At 30.8% G+C, this 24,097-nt stretch overlaps 1 protein-coding gene across 1 annotated transcript in view; it reads left to right on the top strand.

Moving 5' to 3' along the window:
* LOC143190657 (D-beta-hydroxybutyrate dehydrogenase, mitochondrial) overlaps positions 1-24,097 on the top strand; it is a 93,173-nt gene that overhangs the window by 1,833 nt on the left and 67,243 nt on the right. The window contains exons 2-3 of the mRNA XM_076395149.1: positions 19,674-19,997; positions 22,057-22,259. Coding sequence (XP_076251264.1) covers positions 19,674-19,997; positions 22,057-22,259 — 527 coding nt within the window. The remainder of the gene's footprint in view (positions 1-19,673; positions 19,998-22,056; positions 22,260-24,097) is intronic.

Below are 24,097 nucleotides of genomic sequence, written 5' to 3'. Positions count from 1 at the left end.
TCATAAAACAATCGTTATTCGTTTACACTTTTGGAGCAGTAATGTTTATTCGAATAACCTTAATCACAAAATGTTGTTATGAATGTTGTATAATAAACTTATACAGCTTTTTATATAATCTAGAAACGATTGTACTAACAAGTCAATTGAAAAATCCCCGGCCTGACACATAGATGGCGCTACTAGAATTAAATCCATACGTTCTTTAGTTAGCACTAACCCTCAAAAGATACGTGTATAAACTTGACAGCTGTCGCATCATTAGTTTGTGAATTATAGAATTTTGAGTGAAGCAACTTATGTTAATGTGAAGAAAGTGGATAAAAATGAATTTCACGTGTTGATAAAATATTGCTTTTCGAAGGGAAAAAATACAGAAGCAAAAAGTTGACTTGATGCCGAGTTTCCGGACACCGCCCCAGGAAAATCAACCATTAAGGATTGGTATGCTAAGTTTAGACGTGGTGAAATGAGCATCGAAGACGATGAACGCAGTGGATGCCCAAAAGAGATTGTTACCGATGAAAACATTTAAAAAATCAACAAAATGATTTTTAATGACAGTAAATTAAAATTGAATGAAATAGCAGATACTCTAAAGATATCAACTGAACGTGTACATCATATAATTCACGAATATTTGGGTATTAGGAAGCTCTGTGCAAAGTAGGTGCCGCGCGAGCTCACTTATGACCAAAAAAAAACGACGAGTTGATGATTCGGAACAGTGTTTGAAGATGATCAAGCGTAATAAACCCGACTTTTTGCGTCGATATGTGACAATGGATGAAACATGGCTACATCACTTCACTCCGAAGTCCAATAGACAGTCATCCGAGTGGACTGCACACGATGGACCCGCTCCAAAACGTGGGAAAAGTGATGCTTCATCAAAACAACGCACCGTGTCACAAGTCAGTGAAAACGATGGCAAAAATCCATGAATTGGGCTTCGAATTGCTTCCTCATCCACTGTATTTTCCAGATCTGGTCCCTAGCGGCTATTACCTGTTCTCAGATCTGAAAAGAATGCTCGCTGGAAAGAAATGTTCGTCGAACGAAGAGATGATGGCCAAAACTGAGGCTTATTTTGAAGCAAAGTGCAAATCGTACTACAAAAATTGTATCGAAAAGTTGGAGGGTTGCTATAATCAGTGTATCACCCTTGAAGGGAATTATGTTGAATAAAAAAACTAATTTGGCCAAAAAAATGTGTTTTACTATGGTAGGGGACTTTTCTATTAACCTGTTAATGGAATGAAATAGATGAGTTTCTTGTCGCACAACATTTAAAATAATTAAATATATTACGGTAGCATTTTAAACTGATCTAAAAGCAAACATAGATGCTTCATAGATATTTTATTCCCTAGCGCTAATTAAATTTCTCATATTTCTGAAATTCTAAATTAAATACGAATTCCTTACAAGCAATTTCTTCGAATAACTTCCTTTAAGTTTTGAATTAAGAGTATATCTTCCGCTCTATGTAAGTACTTAGCTTGTATTTCAGCAATAGGGAAATGAGCATTATTGCCTCTATCATTATCAACAAAGCAATCACATGGTAGAATATGTTTTCCAGTCTACGTTATAACTATGCTAAAATATTTCTACACTTCATTGGCTAATAGTTTTGATTATAGTAAATAGTTCTATAACTTTTGAATAGAATAGATGCAAATAAATATATCCGACTTTTATAGCTGTCTTCATATCTCATCAAAAGAGAGATGTCTACCCATTTACGTTCATTCCAATTACAAATTAGTTTAACCACCACAAACATTTAGCCATTACAGACACATAACAGTAAACCAATAACCAAGATAACAGATAATATTGTAAAATAAAACACTGACGTGAACAGAAGACATATCAACGTAATAGTATAATCAAACTTATTATTTTTTTAAATATAATATAAATATTTTGTAATATCTATAATAATAATAATGTTAAACAATACTCATATGAGTAGGATAGTTTAAAATAATAAGTTTAGTATTAAAATGGCCAGAGATATTAAGCAAGTCTTCAGGAAAATCGGTACTTGTATAAAGTTACTTGAACTTGAGTTACAATCAATACGATTTTTTATAAGAAGTTTGATTACTTTTTAAACATCCATTGTGTAAATTTTTCCAAAATTGAAACAAAATTACTATTTATGGAACTATTTTCAAACTAATACATATACTTATACAAAATAAACTGAAGAAAATTCAATTTTCAAACATGCGAATTCAATACAAGTTGTCAAAAAATACAGTTTTCAAGAAAAATACGAACTTCAGAACGGTCAAAAGCATTTTTCTATTGAATGCAATTTTCCCAAACTATTTCCCTGGCTTTGAAAGTTCGGTATATATTACGACACATGCAACTGAGGTATATTTTAAAAGGAAATGTTTTTTAAAATGTTATACAAATTGTTTACTAAATATTTGTTGTTCTTTTTACTTAGTTTCTAAACTGTTATCATTTTATTGTGATGCTATAGTTCATTTATATAATGACGATTTGTTATCGTTTACATTAAAACAAGATTGGGTTTACAATATCGCTGGCACAGTGGTTTCATTAAATCGTCATTATTTTTCGCTAAATTAAAATAATTTTAAAAGCAAATTAAAAGGGTACATTTTATTTGTTCTAACAATTTCACAGCTGATCCCTATTATATTTTTATAAATATTCAATATCAATATTTTTATTAACTATAAAAATTACTTTTACTTATAACTCAAAAATATAAATATAGAATTTTGCAAAACATTATTTTATTGCTGTTTTTATTTAATAATACTAATATTACTCCACAAAAACTGTTCAGCAGAACTTATTTAAAATATTGAAAACAATAAATATGATATTTTAAATGTTAAATTACACATAATAAACAAAATCATAATGTAACGATTTAATAAGACTAAATTAATTTAATGGAATAATTAATGTTAAACATTATGTATCTTCAAATAAATGTAGTATATTTCAAAATATTTTTATCGATATATTCAGTTCAGCTTAATGGAAAACTAATGTTTCAGTTAATTACGATAAGATGATTATTTTTAATATTATTTGGAATAATATATTCTTGTTTAATAAATAACTGTGACTAAAAATAAAACAACGTGCCTTAATATAAATTAGTACTACTCTATCTTACAATACTTATGAGTATTTTTGAGACATAAAATCTACTACATTTATTTTTTTGACATGGCATCAAAACAAGTTGGCTGGCAAACTTATTGAGGACCATAAAATAAAAATATTACGAGATTCTTAGGTTCGTACTAAAACGTTACTGAAAATATTTACATGTTTTAAATATGTCAGTGATTTTAATTTCATATTTAATTTAAAGTAATATTTCAATTCAAAAAACATATTTAAAATTCTGTTATTATTAAGTGAGATCCGTGTGGTATAAATGATTCAAATCAAAAACGTCTAAATTAAGGATGAGCAAATATTCCAGAAATATAATGCAAGAGGATTGCCACTGGTGGAGAACTATGCTTGAGATGACATACTTTTATTCAATTTCATTTATAGATGATTAGTTTTTGTAAATCTAAAAAGAACTGAAATGCATAACCAAACCAAAAATTTAAAACCATTCAAAACATATGCAAACATTATTACCAATAATTGGCATGGTGACTAATATTGACAAATCATTCTGTAATATTCTAGTACAGTTAAATATGCATTACTTTTGCAGGACAATTAAAAACGCTTTTTCTATCTTAAATTAAAATTATATGACGTCAGTCAAATGTCAAATCATTTATTTCATGTATTAATCATCAATTATAAAATATATAAGTGGTGTTGGTTTATCAGAAATACAGATAAAGCGAACCAACTATCAAATAACTGTTTTTTACTAAGGCCAAAACCAATATATTTTCTGGACCAAGGACTTTTTACGGTCATCGTCTTTTTAAAATAACGATATACCGATATTCCAAAATCTCTAATCCTGCAAACTGTAAAAGTATAAAACTATAATTCCCTCCGATCTTCAACTTTTCATGGCGACTTGCTGTATTTTCTCTTTATGTTTCAACAAATTAGTTATTAATCTCAACCGATATATCAAAATAAATACACCTTTATAAATATATTAATTCAATTAATTAAATTAATACGATATTATTGTAATTCTTGATCATTATCATCATTGTTATATATGAATAATGAAAAATAACTAAAAATTAAACATATAATAAACAATTAGAAAATATGTGTTCAAAAATAAGTGTGAATATGCAGGGAACTAAACAGGAAATTAAAAATGCAAAACATACAAGGAAAATTTAACGAACTGTATCTATATTGGACTTTAAATTACGTTCAAAGGAAAATAAAATTAATTATGCCAGTGACAAAAACTGCAAGAGAATTTTCTTTTCTTTAAGTTCTTTGTTACCAACACGGAGATGACTAAAGATTTACGAGAGTAACACAAATCCGACTAAATGTGGTATTGTTAGACCTTGTTAAAATTAGGCCATTGTTTAAATTTATTTCAACTATCAAAGGAGGCCGAAAGTAAAGCTTCGCATATCTTGTTTTAATATTAGTCTCTATTTTCCTTAGAAGAAATAATTAATGATGATTATTATGATGTACTTATAGATGTCTCCGTAGTTAGATTGAAGATCAGGCAACTAAAAGTATATATATATATATATATATATATATATATATATATATAGACCGACGAATATTCGAATATTAAAAAGGATTGGGAACAGAGGGCATACTGGGCATCGGATGGTTGGAAGAATGTGATATGGTCCAATGAATCATCGTTTGCATTGCTTCCTCGAAACGGCCGGGGTTATGTATGGAGAATCCCAAGAGAAGCCTACGATACCGACCACCTGCTTCAGTTCCGTTATGATTTAGGCAGCAATTTCGTGGTCTTTCGGGGTCTCACCCCCTTATTCATATCACTGGCCGAATTACGAATGAATATATCGTCATCCTCAATAATTATGTTTTAACTATGACTAGCATATTGTTGTCAAGCACCATCATATTCCATGATGATATATGCCTACACACACAGTCAATAAGGTTAAGTCTTGGTTTGAAGAGCATTAGATTATCACCAAACATCTTCACTGGCCAGAACAATTACCAGACCTCAACTTAATTAAACATTTACGAGCATTTTTATGGCAGATAGTGAGAAATAGATTTCCATCTCCAATATCATTGAAGCAAGTAGTGGGTGTTTTGGTACAAGAATGAGACAACATGGATACTACAAGGATTACATGGACGACCATTTGATACTATTAAGACACTCTACGAATCTATTCTACGAAGATTTACAGATATTTTCAAAGCAAGTGCATTAGGCAACCTTAAATGGAATGAGACAACATGGATACTACATAGATTACATATTGGATACTCTTCAGAAATTCTACGAATCTATTCTACGAAGGTTATGAGACATTTTCAAAGCAATTGTAGCAGAAAATCTTGTTAAAAACACATATTTTAAATATGTGAGTTGTTTATATTATTTTGTCCTTGAAATATAATTTCAGTAGTTGACGCGACGAATGGACTAAGAAAAACTACAATGAAACATTGATGACATTACAGCTTGAACTGCTTCAATAAATGTGACATAATTAATCGCGCTATATAACACAGTAAGCTTGGTGTTAGGTCATTGTTCGTCTCTATATAGTCTCTATGTTGGTCAATAGTCCATAACATTTATCGACAGACTTGACGCTAAGTGTTATATACCAAACGTTAAGCAATATGTTCAGATTTAGATCATTAGAAGGAATTCAACAATAGAAAAATTTTTGGCATATATATCCAAAACTGATGTTATATTACAAAGATGTTATTTATATTCATTGTTAAACGCATTCAGGCCAAGGCCCTATTCGTCTATTTTAAACCAATATTTTATTTTCCTTATGAATTTTTTAATATTTTGATTATGGCTTTCAAACAATAAACTGTTAATAAATTTCTCGTCGCCAGTCGATAATTTAGAGCTCTCATGCAAGTTTCGCAAACGTAAACGGGCTCAATCAGCCCGCCCATTTATAATTTGAATATATGCCACGATTTTACGTAATAAATTAATTCCCGTAAATCACACACATTGCTGTCGGACTCTAAATTTAAACCCTGCGCGATGCGTAACATTTTGCCAGGTTGTTATTTTTTTTATTTCGAACGCTTCGAAAACAGTTTTTTGTGTATCTTGTTGTCGGCAGCTCATTTGTTTGCCGAGTTGTTTACCGCTAATTTATTATTAACAACGTTAACAACAACGAATGCCTATTGGGAGCCATACATTGTCGTTGTTTGAGGACAAACAAATTAATTTAGAGTCATTCTCCGAGGAATGGCGTAAATAGAGCCTGAAAAATGATTCACCGATGAATGAAGATGGAGATATTATTGGTGAGATAATGTTATTCAAGGCGTTGGTATTATCAAATTCCTTAAAACTTAAAAACTTACAAGAGTTTTAAATATAATAAGTCTCAGATAATAATGCGTGGACCATCATCATCTATCCATATTCAGCTTCTCCTCAAGCAACACGCTGCTGTTGGTGTAGCAGGACTTATATTACTATAACATTATATATATATATATATATATATATATATATATATATATCCACTCGCCGCATTCCCCTGAAAAAATGCTATAGGTTATCTGCCTATTCGAAATTATGTATTGTGCAATCAGTTCATAATTGAGCAACAAATCTAACGACACAGGTTACAATCGTCTGGACATGTCAAATTAAAGGAGAATAAATTCCTTATTGTCAACAGTCGAAAACTGTGGAATCCTGTTCAAAGCATGTTTCAAAGTCCTGCGCGACCACCAATGCCAAATTGGTTGAGCGCCAGTCATCGCTTGATCTTTTTTTATTATTTAATTTTTACATTGTTACTAGTCGTTTCCCACTAACCTACAATTTGTCTTTATGATAATTTAAATCTAAGTATATAACTAGGAGGACCCATCGGCCCTATCTCAGTCTCTACTAAAATAATGTTTATACATGTCACTGCTGAATTTTTATATATATGCACCTCACTACACAACACTACACAAGATCAGATGGTTTGATTCTTTTTAGTCTGTGTCCTGCTCAGATGGTATCCAAAAGGTCCATCGACCCTATCTCAGTCTCTGCTGAAATAATGTTTATACATGTCACTGGTGTATTTTTATTAACTGCACCTCATTGCACAACACCAGACAAGATCAGATAGTAAGATTCTTTTGAGCCTGTGTACTGCTCAGGTGATATCCAAAAGTTGCAATACTTCTATATTCTCATGAGAATGGAGTCTTTCCTCATGCCCCCTTGCAATTCTCTTGATTTCTTGACTGACTTGTGGGTATCTGAAGGTCTCGATGTAGGTGGTCAATCCTGTAGTATTTGGGTGAGCCCACAATACTTCTCAGGACTTAGTTCTAAAAATATTTTATTTTGTTTTTGTTAATCTTTGCAGAATACTTCCATAATTGAACCCCATATGTCCATATAGGTTTCAGTATTTCCTTATATAATAGCAATTTATTATGTACTGATTATTGTGATTTTCTTCTAATTAGCCAATAGATTTTCCTATATTTCAATTCCAGTTCATTTTTTTTTCTTCTTTATAAGTTCCTTCCAGCGAAGTTTTGCATCAAGATTAATTCCGAGATATTTAGCGTTGTTGCTGTGTAGAATGATAATATTATTTAATGTTATTGGTGCTTGTACGGTCTGATTGTAGGTGAACTGCATAAGCACAGATTTACTTTCATTAATTTTTATTTTTCAAGCTTGTGTCTAATTATTTATATTGTCACTAGCCTGTTGTAATTTTCGTGTGGCTTCTTCATTATTGTCTCAGATAGCTATAATCGCAGTATCACCAGAAAATGCAATTCTCCATTTGTGGTATATCACAAGTGTAGAGTAGAAGTTGAAGAGTAGGCTTCTTTTTGTTTAACTCTAAATATTGTGAATGTAACGTACGATTTTAATATAATTTGTAACATTTTCTGTAGTTTATGAACAAGGCAACAACTTCATGCCAAACCTTATCGAAGGCTTGTGCTATGTCTAAGAATATAGCTAAACATACTTTTTTACTTTTCTAGGCTCGATTGATTATAATCAAAAATTTGAAGGACATACATAGACAAATTTTGTCTTCAATGAATCGTTTTATATATAACAGGAGTTTTACTTTAGATAATTCATTTGCAATTTCCACTTATAATAATACAGTTAAACTTTTAACTTCTTCCACATTTCCAGTTATAAATACAATAATACAATAATCACTTTACTACTGAGTTTTGTTCAATCCTATTTTTTTATATAAAGAAGAGCCACAATTTCAACAATGATATGAAACGACGCTGAGGGTTTTTATCAATTACAAAACAGACCAAACATCTCAACCGTTACACAATAGCAACCGTTAGTCTCCACACACTGTGCTTTCGGGTATAATCGTAACTGCCCTTCAGATAAAATCGTGTACTCATGGCCGATCAATTTTTTTGCCATATGATCGGCAAGTGTGATAATTTTGTTAAAGAATGTTGATGAACAATTTTGTTAGATTATTTGAGGTTAACCTTGTGTTTATATCATTTATGAACTAATTTAGTTGTAAAAATAACTTATTCATACTGACTAAATTGGTAGAATTATATATAAGTAAATGTATACTATATAAATTCAAAACTGTGAATTTAACATAACATGTAACATTTTAATCTGATTTTATTTAAATATGTTTTTGATTTAAACATTGACATGAAGACCAATAAATTTGTCAATTATAACATGAATGGAAGTGTATTAAAATAATATGTATGTTGACTTCATTGTTATTTTAACTAAAGAATGATATATCACTTTTATAGTTTACAAGGGTAGAATTACAAAAGTAAATTAATAACAAGGATAAAAACACATATTAAATTGTAAAATTTTATTGAGATTTAACAAATATTTTCAAAAGTTATTTTTCAATTTGCTTGTTGAGAATGACTCTATAAATCCTTTTAGTTGTATCTAATATATAAAAGCAATTAAATTATTAGTTAAGGCATTACTGTACAAAACATGAACTCATTACCTATTCTTAAATAGAAAGCAGGCAGTGTCAAAATTGGCGATCGTCCGGCGATTATTTCCGATTGCAAATTCCGATTTTACCCGAACGCACAGGGTCTGCAGTTTAACGAATACTTTACACAATACTTTGTGCCACTTGCACAGCTTATAGTTGTCATTAAATTAGTTTTTTTAGTATCGCCTGCGCCTTTTTATGTCGGTACTACTAAATGGTACTACTTCTATCCAAATTTCCATGGTTATCCTGTATAGAATGGTTTTCCAACTTTCGATGACAACAAATTCCAATAGTTTACAGATAAGAAACTGAATTACTGCAATCCGCGTTTAGTTGCCATCCATCATGAACTTTAAGCTTCTATCCAAATTCTAGTGGTCCATATTAGGCACTCTTGATGGCCTTATACTATTAACTGTGATATATATACCGGGAAACCATAGACTAGCAGCTTTTAAAAACACAAAGGTTTCATACCATAGTAGTTTATGTCTTGAAGAATCTTCAGTCCGTATTTTGTAAGCTTACAGATGCGATACTTTTGCCCAAATTCCACTTAACTACACCAAGGAATCCTCCTTCGAGTAACTGCGGAACGTTTGCCAATCTAAAGCCAACCAGTATTTTTTATTGCTAATTAATTTGATGCCTGTTTACTGAATGACGTTAAAAGAGAACAGCTTTTTTCTATACCCGGTATTATGAAATATGAAAGGGGTTTAGCACACAAAAACTATTAATTTACTTTAAATACTATTTCATTTTAGAGAAAAAAAAGATAACTTATTGAACGGCAATGCAACACAACACTGAAACTTTTTATATATCAGAAAAAATGCCAAACTCATTTCATCCTTTATGCTATTACATTAAAGGGATCGCATCCTCAGATTATAGAACAGTCCATAACCAGTGCAGTTAAGCCATATGTCTTCTTTTTTCTTGAAATCTATTATACCTTTCTTTCAATACACTCTGATTTTTAAATTTAATTACGCTACCACTAAACCATAATCCATCTATTTAATATATACTTTGTGAATAAGTTTCTTCATTGCTCCTTTATTTTCATCAAGTTTCAGTTAATATCCTTTACTACTCAACAAAATTCTCATATAAAATACATAAAAAGTTCTGAAAAAATAATTTTGAAAGAATCTAAGAAAATATATAAATAATAATAGACTTCAAACATAATCCTAGTTTAAGAGTTAAAAATATATCCGACATCAAAGAGAAAATTTCAAAGTATGTCGATACCGTATATCAGATCTTCTATAATTGATAAAATTTATAGCAAAATTTCAAAGTTAGTCAGTTGACGGACGAACTCTATAACCGTTCCATTATATCACCGAAACGCCTTCCTAAGCGCAAACAGATTTTGCACATCTCGACGTGTACCATCTCGATTTCTGCAAAAATAACCTCAAGAAAGATTTATGCATATATTTTTACAGATACAAAGTTTTTCGAAAATATCTGCGCTCGTGAGCGTTTAACGGTTGGCCGCTATTCAAGCGTGGAAAAAATCAACATAATAATCCCGAATTGTTGGCAGCTATCGGGAGAAGTTGTTTTGTACATATTATATAATTGAATTAATTAAATTGTATAACGGAGTTGAACGATTTACAGTTTAATTTATATCGAGGTAGTATGAAAGCTATGTTGTTCACAAAATATCCTGTAAATAATAATTGTAATTATTCAACTAGATACGCGTAAATTTATAATATATTAATCACGCTCCAAAGTCGAAAACATGTTCGAATTACTGTTATTAATTTCAAAGTTATTTTTATATTTAGTAAACCATTCTAATAAAATAAATGTTTATTAATTAAACTAATTTAATTATGAACTTCAGTATTTTCTTTAGTTACTTACTAAGAATGTTAATTAAATAAATTACAATAAATAAGCTCCGGTAGCATTTACCAGAATCTAAATATTACTTTGCCTTCCTAATTGTTTAAACATTATTCAGAAATTATAAAAATTAATTAATGATTCAAACATTCTTGAAAATCACTATGCTAAAACCCTTAAACTCATGTTCTTTTTGGCTGTGTAACTTTATTTGTGTGTATTATCAATAAATGTAATAAAGACAATACAGAAATTTACGTAAATATTAATATATATATTTTATTTCTTTTAAAAATACTTATGGAGAATAATTAATATTATATATTAATCGAAATATTTTCTATAAGTTTTTCCCATCTTTCTGGCAACATGAAGTCAAAAGGGTGTCAAAAAGGGTGTTAGTTTAGCAGCGTCCCAATCATCGATCCATTTTCAAGCATCTTCAGTATTTCGAAGCCATTTTACATGGAGAGGAGCATATTATAAACAGATGGCAAATATCTAGTAAGTGCGTTGGTTATGGCAGGCTTCCCACCCGAGTTGTAATGGTGTATCCTTCAAAACTCCTGTAACGTGAGGTTAGTTATCGTTAGTCATTCAATTGACATCGACAATCAGATACAGTTTCATTCGGTGTTAAAAACTAGCAACACATTACACCTTAGTACTTCTACCATATGCACAACAAGACCATATGTCCATAAATATTCGTCTATCCTGGACAAACCCATGAATTTTTACGCTTAAGAGGATTGTCTCAGTAGGTCTTTGGATCGCCATTTGCAATGTTTTGTTGAAACATGTCGTATTTTCAGTCAATTCATGGTAGCCATTTTATTTCCTTTTGGATATTTCATCGCATATAAACGAAAACAGTTGATTCATCAACTGCTAAGGTATCTGAAACGTCTTGGAGAGATTGGGCTGAATCTCGTGACCGGTTTCTTCCTAAATAAAGCAAATATGCTAAAAATGAAACTGTTGTTTTATATAGAGGAATGCCACAACCATGAAATTCATTAACATTTCATTAACAACAATAATATATAGCTTAGCTATGGTTTTTCCCATCCCGTATTTCAGCAAATGTATGAAAACTGTCTTAAAACAACTTCTCATTTCTCAAGCTGGCAATTTTATTATTTCAATGAATTACCGCGTATTTTCTTAAGAGAATTATAAGAAACGACCGCAAACATTTACGTGATCTTTGTGCCACTTGCACAGCTTATAGTTGTCATTAAATTAGTTTTTTTAGTATCACCTGCGCCTTTTTATGTCGGTTTGCCTTTAATGGTCTTCAAAATGGTACTACTTCTATCCAAATTTCCACGGTTACCCTGTATAGAATGGTTTTTCAACTTTCGATGACAACAAATTCCATTATTTATTAATTTATTATTTCAAATGAATTACCGCGTGTTCTCTTAAGGGAATTATAAATAATTAACAATTTTCTTTAATAATACTATAAAAATAACTCTTTGAGCATCAAAAATAAAAGCTCAAAAATTAATATATCTGGTGAGTAAAAGGTATAATCATAAGGAGCTGGCCATATAAGTCGAGTAAAACATTTTAACAACCGAAAGTTGAATATTGTCATAACAAAAAATTAATGTTGGAATATCATAATTGATTATCATTCTGGGTGTCTTTTTTGGATAATGCTTATTTCAGTACATTAAGTTGTTATCGGCAACTGTCTGCATTAATTATCTAGTTCCATTTTAGGATCACATCTCATAGACACTTCTGAACCCGCTAGATAAAACGTACTATCTTATCAGAATAATTATATTTTTTCTGCGTTGACTTCGTTAGTGTAGTGTGATTAACATACAATTTCATTCACCTTGGATTTTCGTAGTATATCCGCCATTCATTCCATTTAAATGTAAAACAAGTTCCGTTTGCCTACTTCATTCTGTTGCATTCACTGCGGTAGTGTTTCTCTTCTAAATAGAATTTCGGCTTCATTAATATTAAATACTGCAATAATAAAATCCACAATTTACCTAAGATAAAAATAAGTCATCATGTTATTTTATACAGTTCTATACGATTATCAAAACATACTTCACTTACACATACAACGCTTCATTTATAAATATTGTTCAATGTGTCTTATTCATTTATTAAAACAGATAATACATTGTCTTGTACATAAAAGTTTTAATTTTAATTTTAAAAAATAAAGTGCTCTTTGTTCTAAAAATAAAAATAATAAATTTTGTTTCGAAAAGCTTACTTTAGAACCCATATCATCTTATTTTTCATTCTTCTTAAACGAGTATTCTTTTAAACTCGTCTACCGACTCGGTGATCCTGTCTAATAATTGCATGAAAAGCACGCTCATCTCCTGTTTAATATTCGAAATATAGCTACTTTTGTAAGAATATTTTCATTTTGCTAAAATTGCGAAATATTTTTGTTTCATGTTATTTTAAATGAATACTAATTAGTTTTCAGTCACGCCAGTTACTAAGGTGCGTGAGATTCTGAAACAAGTATCACATCAACCTCACCTTAACTCAGTCACTTAGTAAGCTGTCTCCAGATTATATAACTTTATAGACATAATTCATGCAAGAAATTGATAGGATTGACTAATTAAATTAAGTAAAATAAAAATAAAAAGAGGCAAATTTCATATTCTTTCAACTATTTTACAGCATTCAAATTTTATGTTGGAAAATTGTTCAATTTCAATTCATATATATGTTATACGTGTATACAAGTCTACCCTCACTTATTTATAACTAATACCATGGAAAAGAGTAGAAGATGAGGTTGCTATTAATCTGAAGCCTCATTGAAATTGTGTTCTAAACCTGTTTAGTTTTATCTATGATCAGGAAAAGGAGCTTATAAAATATATTTTTAGGGAACCATTGTATCTTCTTTTATTGATTAATGTGTTTTAGTTTATTTTCTGTAATACTATTTTAAATGGAATTTCGAATAAATGTACCTTCTCTAATACTGTTACTAATATTAGGGGATCTAAGATATGAAACAAAGAAATAGTTTTCAATAGAAAATAATTTTATTTTTTGGTTCAAATTCCAATATAATAAGCATGTGTAATTATATGTCCATTTACCTTGATATATTAGTGATATATGTTTGCATTATTCAATTGGATAGTCATTTCTAGTCATTAGATTCAATAGTCAAAAAATATTATGAGTATTAAATAATGGGACAAATTTATTTTAAAAATTTCCAAATGGAATGATTCAGGATAATTTGATTTTGATATAGAAAATGTATTCAGTCAACAAGATCTACAAATGGACTAGAGACTGACAAATACATCATAATAGTTGCAAATATGTCCATGTTAATTTTGTGTTAAGGCGAAATGACAAAAACCTAATTATATCTCTTTACGGATACCCGATTCCTCAAGCAGAATCATCGAAGTTCGGTTAAATTAGTTGGTTAGTTGGAAGATACTCTCAACTTGACCTAAAATCAATGAGATTAGTTTATCGGTCCATTTTAATACCAATTTGGACCTATTTGATGCAAATATCAATATTACAATAAACAAACTAGTTTAAACTAGTAAACTAAACAATGTGCTGTGAATAAATATAAATGCACGCATTTACTCCAAATGCAGCAAATGATATTACGTAATCAACATAATTATATATAATTACAAATTCGTAATAATATAAAAATATACATATGAAAAACAATAGCCAAAATAAATGTAAACAAGGCAATTTTCTAAATCTACTCATAAATAAAATAAATAACATAATGTATAAAACACGCATATAAATATAAATCTTCAAAATATAAATATAATATTATAATATTAAAATAAATATATATTCATATAAACAAATACAAGAAACAACGTTGCCCAATGACAAATATAATTTAAAATTTTCCAATGTGCTTTTTTTTAATATAGTTTAGTACTATAATATTAGCAGGATCTGTTGTTGTTTCGTTATATTTAAATCAAACCTTGCGTATTTCCTTATTGAAAATGTATTAACTTGATTAATCGAGCAATATATAATGCACCTTGTTGTTTTTAACATTTTGTCATAAAAACTTAAACATTTTATCATGAGAAATAATATTGACAGAGACAGATTGAAAACTTACTAACAGTATAATAATTGTGCAATTAGGTAATTGTATACTTCCTTAAGTCTATAAACTCAGTCTCAACTGTTGGTCTACATTTTTAGTTATAATAGAAAATAAACAAAATTACCTTTAGTTTTTCTTTCCTTATAATATATACTTAAGGGTGTATTTATATGTTCCAATATCTTTGCTATGCGTTTGAAGAGATAAAAAATATACATATTCCTTTGAAACTACCTTGGTTAAATAAATTATATCAGCCAATATAATGATTTCAATATTTAGACAAAATAGATTTTTTTAATTAAATGAATCCCTTAATAATTATTAATTTTTTAATTGGTGATAATTTAATAAACAACTTTGTAAAAAAATAAAATTTGGCTCTATTAAATTTTGAATGGTTTTGCGCTAAAAATTTTCATATAGGCGTAGTTTAATTTATCTTGAATATATTTTTACATTATTCAATTAGAAAATAGTGATAAAATATTTTGATTATTAAAGAAATTGAACTAAATTTATTCTAAAAGTAATTGACGACATTTTAAGATCACATCTATTGATCGATATTTAATAAACATCCCCATAAACAAATACATCTCTGATAAATCGATGGAGACAACGGAGCAAAAAAAGCGAATTGAAGTTTATTTGAAAAATTCTGCCTGTGAATTGCCATTTATCGAGGAAAATACAAATTTATGGCGTTTGCCTTCGTACGACGGGGTTCTATATCAAAGACGCTGACAACAAAATAAATATGTCACAGACCAGGGGAGGGCTCCATCTCCGTATTAGAAAGGGTTGCCGTCAAAGAGCGCCCGAGGAGGGCGTCGGGGGGAGAGGGACGATTGTTTAGAACGGATGCATCATGGGGACAATATTGTTGACTTGGCTCGTTTAATTTTACCTGATTGCTTTGCGAAATAATTAATTCATCGTTACATGAGACTTGATAGTGGGAGAGATTGAGATCATGTTTGTACTGTGGCTAATAATGGATGTTACGTACGAGTTTTCCTGGAATAGTACATCATTCTAAACGATGGCCTATCAGGCGGATTTTTATCGGAAATGTTGTAGAGGGTTTGGGTTTCTAACAAACATTAATTACGTCTGTTGTTTGTACATTTTGATGATTATAAATTACTAGGTATGGTTTTTAATTTTAGACGATTTTTTTACTAAAAATATCCCTAGGTGCTCATGTTGTGCGGATCAGTCCTATTTGATATTTATTCAATACATTCAAGGCAATTTTGTAGACAATAGTAAAATCATTGACGAACAAAGTATAAAAACAACAGGTAATATATTTATATTATAATATATTCAGACTATGTTTCTTCGTGAATAGTTAGTTCAATAACCACTATAACATTTTATATATAAGAGGTTTTAGATATAACATACTCATTACTTCCCCCCAATTATTTCGTTAATAAAAAAACACAATTTATTAAAAAAATTATACATACAGGTATCTATTAAATCATGTCTTAGTACCATCTCCAATTAATCATCAACATTCACATAAAATCCTATTTCTTATCTATGAACGAATATAAATATGTGATAAAAATGCTAGTTTACAAAAGGCGACTTACTCACTTACTTACGATTTACTCCTCTCCCACGAAGTAATTTATTAGTAGTATTAAGTAATTATTATCTATGTTGTGCAAAAAAATATTTCACGAATTAAAGATTTTAACAGAGAGAACAAAAAGATGATCATAAAATTTGGTTAGGAAAGTGTCATTATTAAATTTGAATCCGTGCTACAGAGTTAATAATATATTTGATTTACAAAAACTATAGAAAAATTAAGCGGCTTGTTGCAAGGTTTCACTGGTAACCCATGTTTACTTTATTAAACAGAAACTAGGCCATTTTCTGCCGTTATTACTGAAATTGGAATTAGGAAACCTTGAACTAGAAACTGAGTATAGCACTCAAATATACAACGAAAAACCGTATGAATGACCATATATTTAATATATATTGAGTATATGTGTATATAATATATATTAATGTAATTTGTGACCATATAGAAAACGTATTTAATTTATTGGAGATTAATTTGAAAGGAAAACGCAAAATACTTAGAGCCTCGTATGAAGGGGCATTCTCAACACTTAAAACTATTTCGGCTAAAGTTCCCCAGTGTAGTGTATTGGGGCCACTCCTATATCTGCTTTACACTGCTGATATCCCAATAACAAAAGAAACAGTACTTGGAATATTTGCGACGACAAAGTTATCATGGCAAAGATATTCAAAAAACTAGTAAAATGTGCGGTTCAACTGTTTTGATGAATTCGTGATGTCAGACGGAAAGAACAGTAGAATAGACAAAAGTTGAATAAGAATAAAAAGAAAAGAAAAAAAATATATATTAAATACTATTAACATGCAATTAATAATCTCATTTGAAACGAAGTAGAATTACTATTATATTTTTATATTCTGTGGATCTGTAAAAAGGAATAGAATTTGTCTATGGACTGGAATAATACCCCACAAATGTTTTATCATATTTTAATATATTAATTGCTATTTTCAAATAATATACTATAATAAATCTAGATAATACAATAGAACAATACCTAAAAGCTAAAGATGTACAATAATCATAAATACTAAATAAGAATTAAACATATACCTAATCATAGAAAAAACTAATTCATGACATAACTAAAAATGATAACACAACAACTACTAGAGCTTTTTTAAATAAAGTAAATGCCTTATTTATTATTAAACAGAAATATTTTTTAACAAAAATCGAGAGTCAAATGTATTTTACTATTTATCATTCATCAGTTTAATCTTTTTACCCTATTACATTAACAATTTTCAAAAATATCGTCCCAAAATGCTGCTATATTAATATACAATATATTGTTATTTACAAGCTTACTACCAAAAAAATCATAAAACTATTTACATTATATATGTAAGCATAAATTGGGTACATTTTTGTCAAGGTTGCGGCTAGGACGACAGAGTCAGAACGTTAAAAATCAGTCGAAAGAAACTAGTAGAATCAAAAATAGTAACTAAAGGTACACGACTGAAACAGCCGATAGTAAATAGCAACAAAATCAATCCAACCAAAAATAACGACTGAAACAGTCCATAGCCGATTTCAGTCGATAGTTCCCAACACTAATATATTCCTTTGGAACTACCTTGGTTAAATAGATTACAGGCAATATATTGATTTGAATACTTAGCCAAAATTGATTTCTTTAATTAAATGAATTCCTTAAACTCTATTAATTCTTTAATTGATGACACTTTAATAAACAACTTTGTAAAAGAATAAAATTTTGCTAAAAATTTTCATGTAGCGTAGCGTAGTTCCATTTATCTCGAAATATTAGTGATATATGAGTATTAAATAATAGAACAAAATTTATTTTAAAAATTTCCAAATGGAATGATTCAGAATAATTTGATTTTGATATAGAAAATGTGTTCAGTCAACAAGATCTACAAATGGACTAGAGACTGACAAATACAACTTTATAGTTCCAAATATGTCCATGTTAATTTTGCGTTGAGGCGAAACGACAAAAACCTAATTATATCTCTTGACGGATACCCGATTCCTCAAGCAGAATCAGCGAAATACGTCGGCATGCATCTCGATGTTAGGTTAAATTGGAAACATCATGCTAGACAAAAAGCAGAGTAGATTACATTAAATGTCAAGCAACTGTACTGGTTAGTTGGAAGATACTCTCAACTTGACCTAAAATCAAAGAGATTAAGCTATCGGTCCATTTTAATACCAATTTGGACCTATTTGATGCAAATGTCAATATTACAATAAAACATCAAACCAACTAGCAATTCAACGCAACCTAAACAAAGTTCTACGATTAATTACCAATACATAATGAAATAAGATTGCTAAATGAGAGCAGCGTAGAAGCAATAACGCTACTTGGCAACACGCAGCAAATCAGAAGTTTAAGGCGAACTAAATCATACGAACTTGTATTATGTATAAACATATTCTTAACCATAACTTAAATAGTTTAGTTTTATTTTAAATTAGGAAATACATATATACTCATGTACTAATTCTGTACTCTGAATTAATTTGTCAGACCTGAATTATCAGAGCTTGAGGACTGCCAACTTAAAAACAGTAAAATTTAAAAATCGTCGGAAGCAGACCAGCGGATGAAGTTACAATTACTTACATCCGTTTAGTCGTTTTTTTCAGGAAACAGGAATAAGAAACCAAAACAACCATTTTAAAAAATCAATGTATTATTAACTGCAAGAAAACGTCGCATGTAAACAATTAACAAATATTATGTTATATATTATAGTTTTACAATACGATAGAAGAATGTATAGAGAAGGTTTACACCAAATTTTCAGTAAATTACTTCAGTAGAATTTGAGGTAAAATGGGTCATTTCAAATAATAGTAACAAAAAGCTATGGTGGCGCCACCTCTAATTCGTATATTATATATAAGTTTTTCTTTCCAGATAACAGCAGCTGGGAAAGCAGTTCTGGTTACAGGATGCGATTCGCGCGTTGCCAGCGCCCTCGTACGCTACCTGGATGAACAGGGCTTCACCGTATACGCTGGATTCCAACAGGCTGACGATAACCCACTGGCCGAGGAGCTTCGCGAACTCTGTTCCGCTCGCCTGCACATTCTCCAACTAGATGTCACCAACGAAACGCAAATATTGGCCTCATCTCTTAGTATTGTCGAATCCTTGCCAGATGGCGCCTCCGGCTTGTGGGCTGTCGTCCATGCTGCCTCATGGGTGGCGCTTGGAGAAATTGAATGGATACCACCGCAGGTATACGCAAGATCTTGTTAAATATTTTATAATGTCTAAATTGATAGATTTATATTACATGTGGCAACAAAAATTAACCCTTTGAGTACACTTTGCCTATATAATATATTATATACCGAAAAAAATATTAGAGAAGAAATGTCACGTAATGTGAAAGCGTCCAAATGTGTTAACCTGAAACGGTATTCTACTGATATTTTAAAACAATTGCTATACGATTGTTTGTCGATAAAATATTGATGAATATAGTATCAGTTAAGAAAACAGCGTCTTTCTATATGGTGATACATCTACTGATGAAAGAAGCCACCTATCTCGGATTTGTCTTTGATCTCAAGTTTAGGTGGAACTCCCAGATTCAAAGGTCCTTCCGAAAAGGCCAAGGTATTGTCAATCTGCTCTTCCCGCTTCTCAACCGAGCCAACAGGCTTCCTCTCTCAATAAAATCTCTCCTGTACAAGATGCTGCGTCGATCAGTCGTTCAATACGGCCTCAGTGTCCATCTCAAGTACGTCTCACCTAGCCAGGTGGAACATCTTCAAGTTTTACAGAACAAAGAAGAATAATCAATACCCCCTGGTGCCGGCTTGGTAGTGCAGTGGTAAAGGCGACAAGTCCGTCAACGTACTGTTGCGATAGTCGTGGGTTGGTCGTGACATGGTCGTAAAATTTATGTTTGTGATTATTTAATATTTGTGATTGTACTAGGAGAGAGTGTAAAATCCGACAAGTGAAATGATTCCAGTCACGTCAGTAACCAGGCTGGATAAGACCGGGTGTCTTCTGGGATGATTTCTAAGTTGGTCACTCGCTAGTCGGTATGCTTAAACTGTAGGTCCAGTCCGGATAAACCCCTAGTTGTTAAAAGGAGGATTGTCTCGACCTTCTCCAGTGAGCGATTTACACAGGTACCGCGAGCTGCATGTTGTGACAACGACGTCATATCCTTGCCTGGCCCTCGTGCCTCTTAACGCTGTTACCGGTTATGGGCAGGGGGGTGCCCATTACAACAGTGCTTCTTACTAACAGTAAGAAGTATCAGTTAGTGTCATACGATCAGTTGATAGTTTGGAGTTTAGAGGGTGGCTCCACATAACCAGTCCAACTCGCTTATTACTGCGGGTCTCCCCGACCAAATATCCGTAACAGAATTCCCCTTCCCAGTTTTAGGCCAAAACAAAGCAAAAGGGTAGTCTTGCATAACAACACTCGGCCACACATTACAAGAGTTGTGAAGTTTCATTGAAGTTGAATTTCATTCATTTCATTTCAGCATTTCATTGAAGTTGTGAAGTTACTGTTGCAGCTCGAATGGAAAGTTCTGCAGCATCCAGCGTACTCACACTAGACCTAACGCTTACCTAACAGACGGTTTCAAAATGCTGCAGAAGAACGAAACTAGATCAATGGATGTTTCGGTGCCAAATCGACCTCGTTCTTTTGACAAATGTTTCTTAGTTTTACAATTTTGAAGTGAACAAATAATCAGAATACATGCAAGCGTCTAATATTTGTTATTATCTCTCTTAAATTACGTTCACGATCATGTTCACGTGATTAAGTTACGATCGTTCAGAATGATTTATTTGATCTTTCATCTGACCCTTAAGTCTACAAACAAAATTGTATTTGAAACACGAATCATATTCTTCCATAACTTTCCCGCCTAATAAAAATGGTGTTGTCTTCCATCATGACAAGTCCGATCTGCTTTCATGGTGAGAACTTGGTTGGAAATCCTTGATGCCTCCTCCATATAAGACAAGGCACCATCCGATCATTGCTGTTCTGGTTTCTACATAATTATCTTAATAAAATTTAACTGTTTTGAAAAGAAGATCGTGCTAACCACTTGATTTAGCCTTGAACAACAAATTGTAGTTTTTGACTGTTTCATCATGCCACTATCCGAAAAATAAGGAAACATAGCCGATAATAATAGCGCATATATTAAATTTTATTAAAATAAATGTTACAAGCCTTTTCCCAGGTCCAATATTATTTACATTTATTTATTTATTTATTTAATATTAAGATTGTGACATTCCTATTTCTTCAGGTGATCAAGAAGGCGACTGAAATCAACTTTTTGGGACCAACAAGGGTAACGCAGATCATGTTGCCCTTGGTGAGACGTGCACGTGGAAGGATTATTTATTTGACCTCCGGATTATCCAGAATAGCCTCCCCCGTTCGAGGTATACATTGCGGATTATTGGCCGCCATCGAGTCTCAAGCCGAATGTCTAAGACGTGAATTAAGGTATGTTTAGAACTAATATTGATGCTATTTGTAACAATCCATACTTTTTATATCCTATTTTTTTATCCACCATCCACCATTGATTTTCCAATATTACTAACAATTTATCATTCAAATTCTTGGTGTTTCGGAAACAATAAATTGAAGTTCATATTACTTTAGAACTTTATGACTAGGGTCATTATAATTCAACATTAAAATGTTCAATTACATGTTAAATAAATAATATACGTTAATGATTATAAGGGGGCTTCTTCTGTTTGTCGAACACTATGCTGCCTTTAATATTCTCCTTTTACAACTTTCAGCTTCTTGCACCCAATTACGTTCTCATAAAACTTGTGAATCGTATAACAATTCTAAATGTATAATTTCTCAACAAATAAATAGAAGAAAGACTAGTTAAAACTTGGCTAGACAGTGGAAACTCAATAGTCAATCCTGATAATGATAATGAGTTCTGAAGAACAATATTATCATCAAGATTTTCGTTATCAGAAAAAGAAATCGGCAATTTTACAGACTTTCTAATTGTATATTCATCATGATATTAGTTAAATGTATAAATAATATAAACTTCAACAAACCTAACACTTCTAAAGTTTAAGTCTTTTAGACTGTGTAGAATTACTTGCTATTTGATAAAGATAAAGACAAACTGTCGTACGTAGAAAAAAGGGAGTCAAATAAAAGTTAATGTATTGGAAGATAATACGCTGTCAAGTAAGTCTATTTTCTTATCAATATATATACAAGAATTGCTTATTTAATATTATAAGAGTATCACAAATCAAATGGATGGCGAATATTTTAGCAGTTAAGTTTTTAGATGCAGAGTTACAAGAGAATGGTTTCGCAATGGCTGAAGTAATAGGCATGATGACTGTAATAATCAGAAAAATATCAGAAAGATGTTTATTCTCAAATTACAAGTGTGATTACAAAGATTTCAGTAGAAATACAAATAGATAATTTAAAAATTCTCCATACTAAGTCAAACACCAATTAGAAGCATTTCGAAACAGTAACATCACTGAAAGTTTCCTGATCACTATTCCTGCATTCCAACGTTTAAAATTTTTCACTAGCTTTGATTTTACATAGTACTATACTTAGTGAGTATTCCATCCACACTAGCCATGAAACGTGATAGAATGTTGAAGAAAATCAAGTAAATATACCGTCAATATAACACTTGGCAATAAAATTATTACATGCTAATAATAACTGCAAAAAGTGCCCAATCGTCAGTTGCGAACTGTGGGAATAATATTACTGAAATCAAATGGCTCATATTTGCTAAAACAAATCAAACTTGTATCGATGACAAACGTACTGAACAATTTTAAGCTGATAATTTAAGCACATGCAACTGCAATACTTCATGGAATAGTTTACACTTCTGTGTTCAAACCTCCGTTCACACAAAATCTCTGTTTAGGTTCGCTTTAATGTACAATATTTTCCCTTTGTATTCTTTAAGTAAATCTCTGCTAAGTTTCTTTTACTTTCCCTGACATCAATGACAATATTGGGCTCATACTACAATTTTATATATTTGTATATATTTGTAAGTATTTAGTAAGTAATAACATCTTCATAGCAATAAATTACTAATGTGAATAAATGTTAACGAAAACACAGAACGTGTTTGGGGTTTTTATCGAGGTATAATTACATTACGGAAACCTACACTTATTGATACACATTAGAATGTCTAATTATAATACGAAGTTATCAAAATAATGTCTAAATATGATCTGTACCTATACAAACCGTCCAATGCGACCACAATAATTATCTCACGCGCAGATTTGAAAAGTTTTGAAGCGCGATTT

This window comes from Rhynchophorus ferrugineus, unplaced genomic scaffold (assembly GCF_030347505.1).
Source record: "Rhynchophorus ferrugineus isolate W39M unplaced genomic scaffold, kcgeb_rfMv2 rfM2, whole genome shotgun sequence".
Lineage (NCBI taxonomy): Eukaryota > Metazoa > Arthropoda > Insecta > Coleoptera > Curculionidae > Rhynchophorus > Rhynchophorus ferrugineus.
The sequence above is the reverse complement of the archived record's forward strand: the minus strand, read 5'-3'. Positions and strand labels throughout refer to the sequence as shown.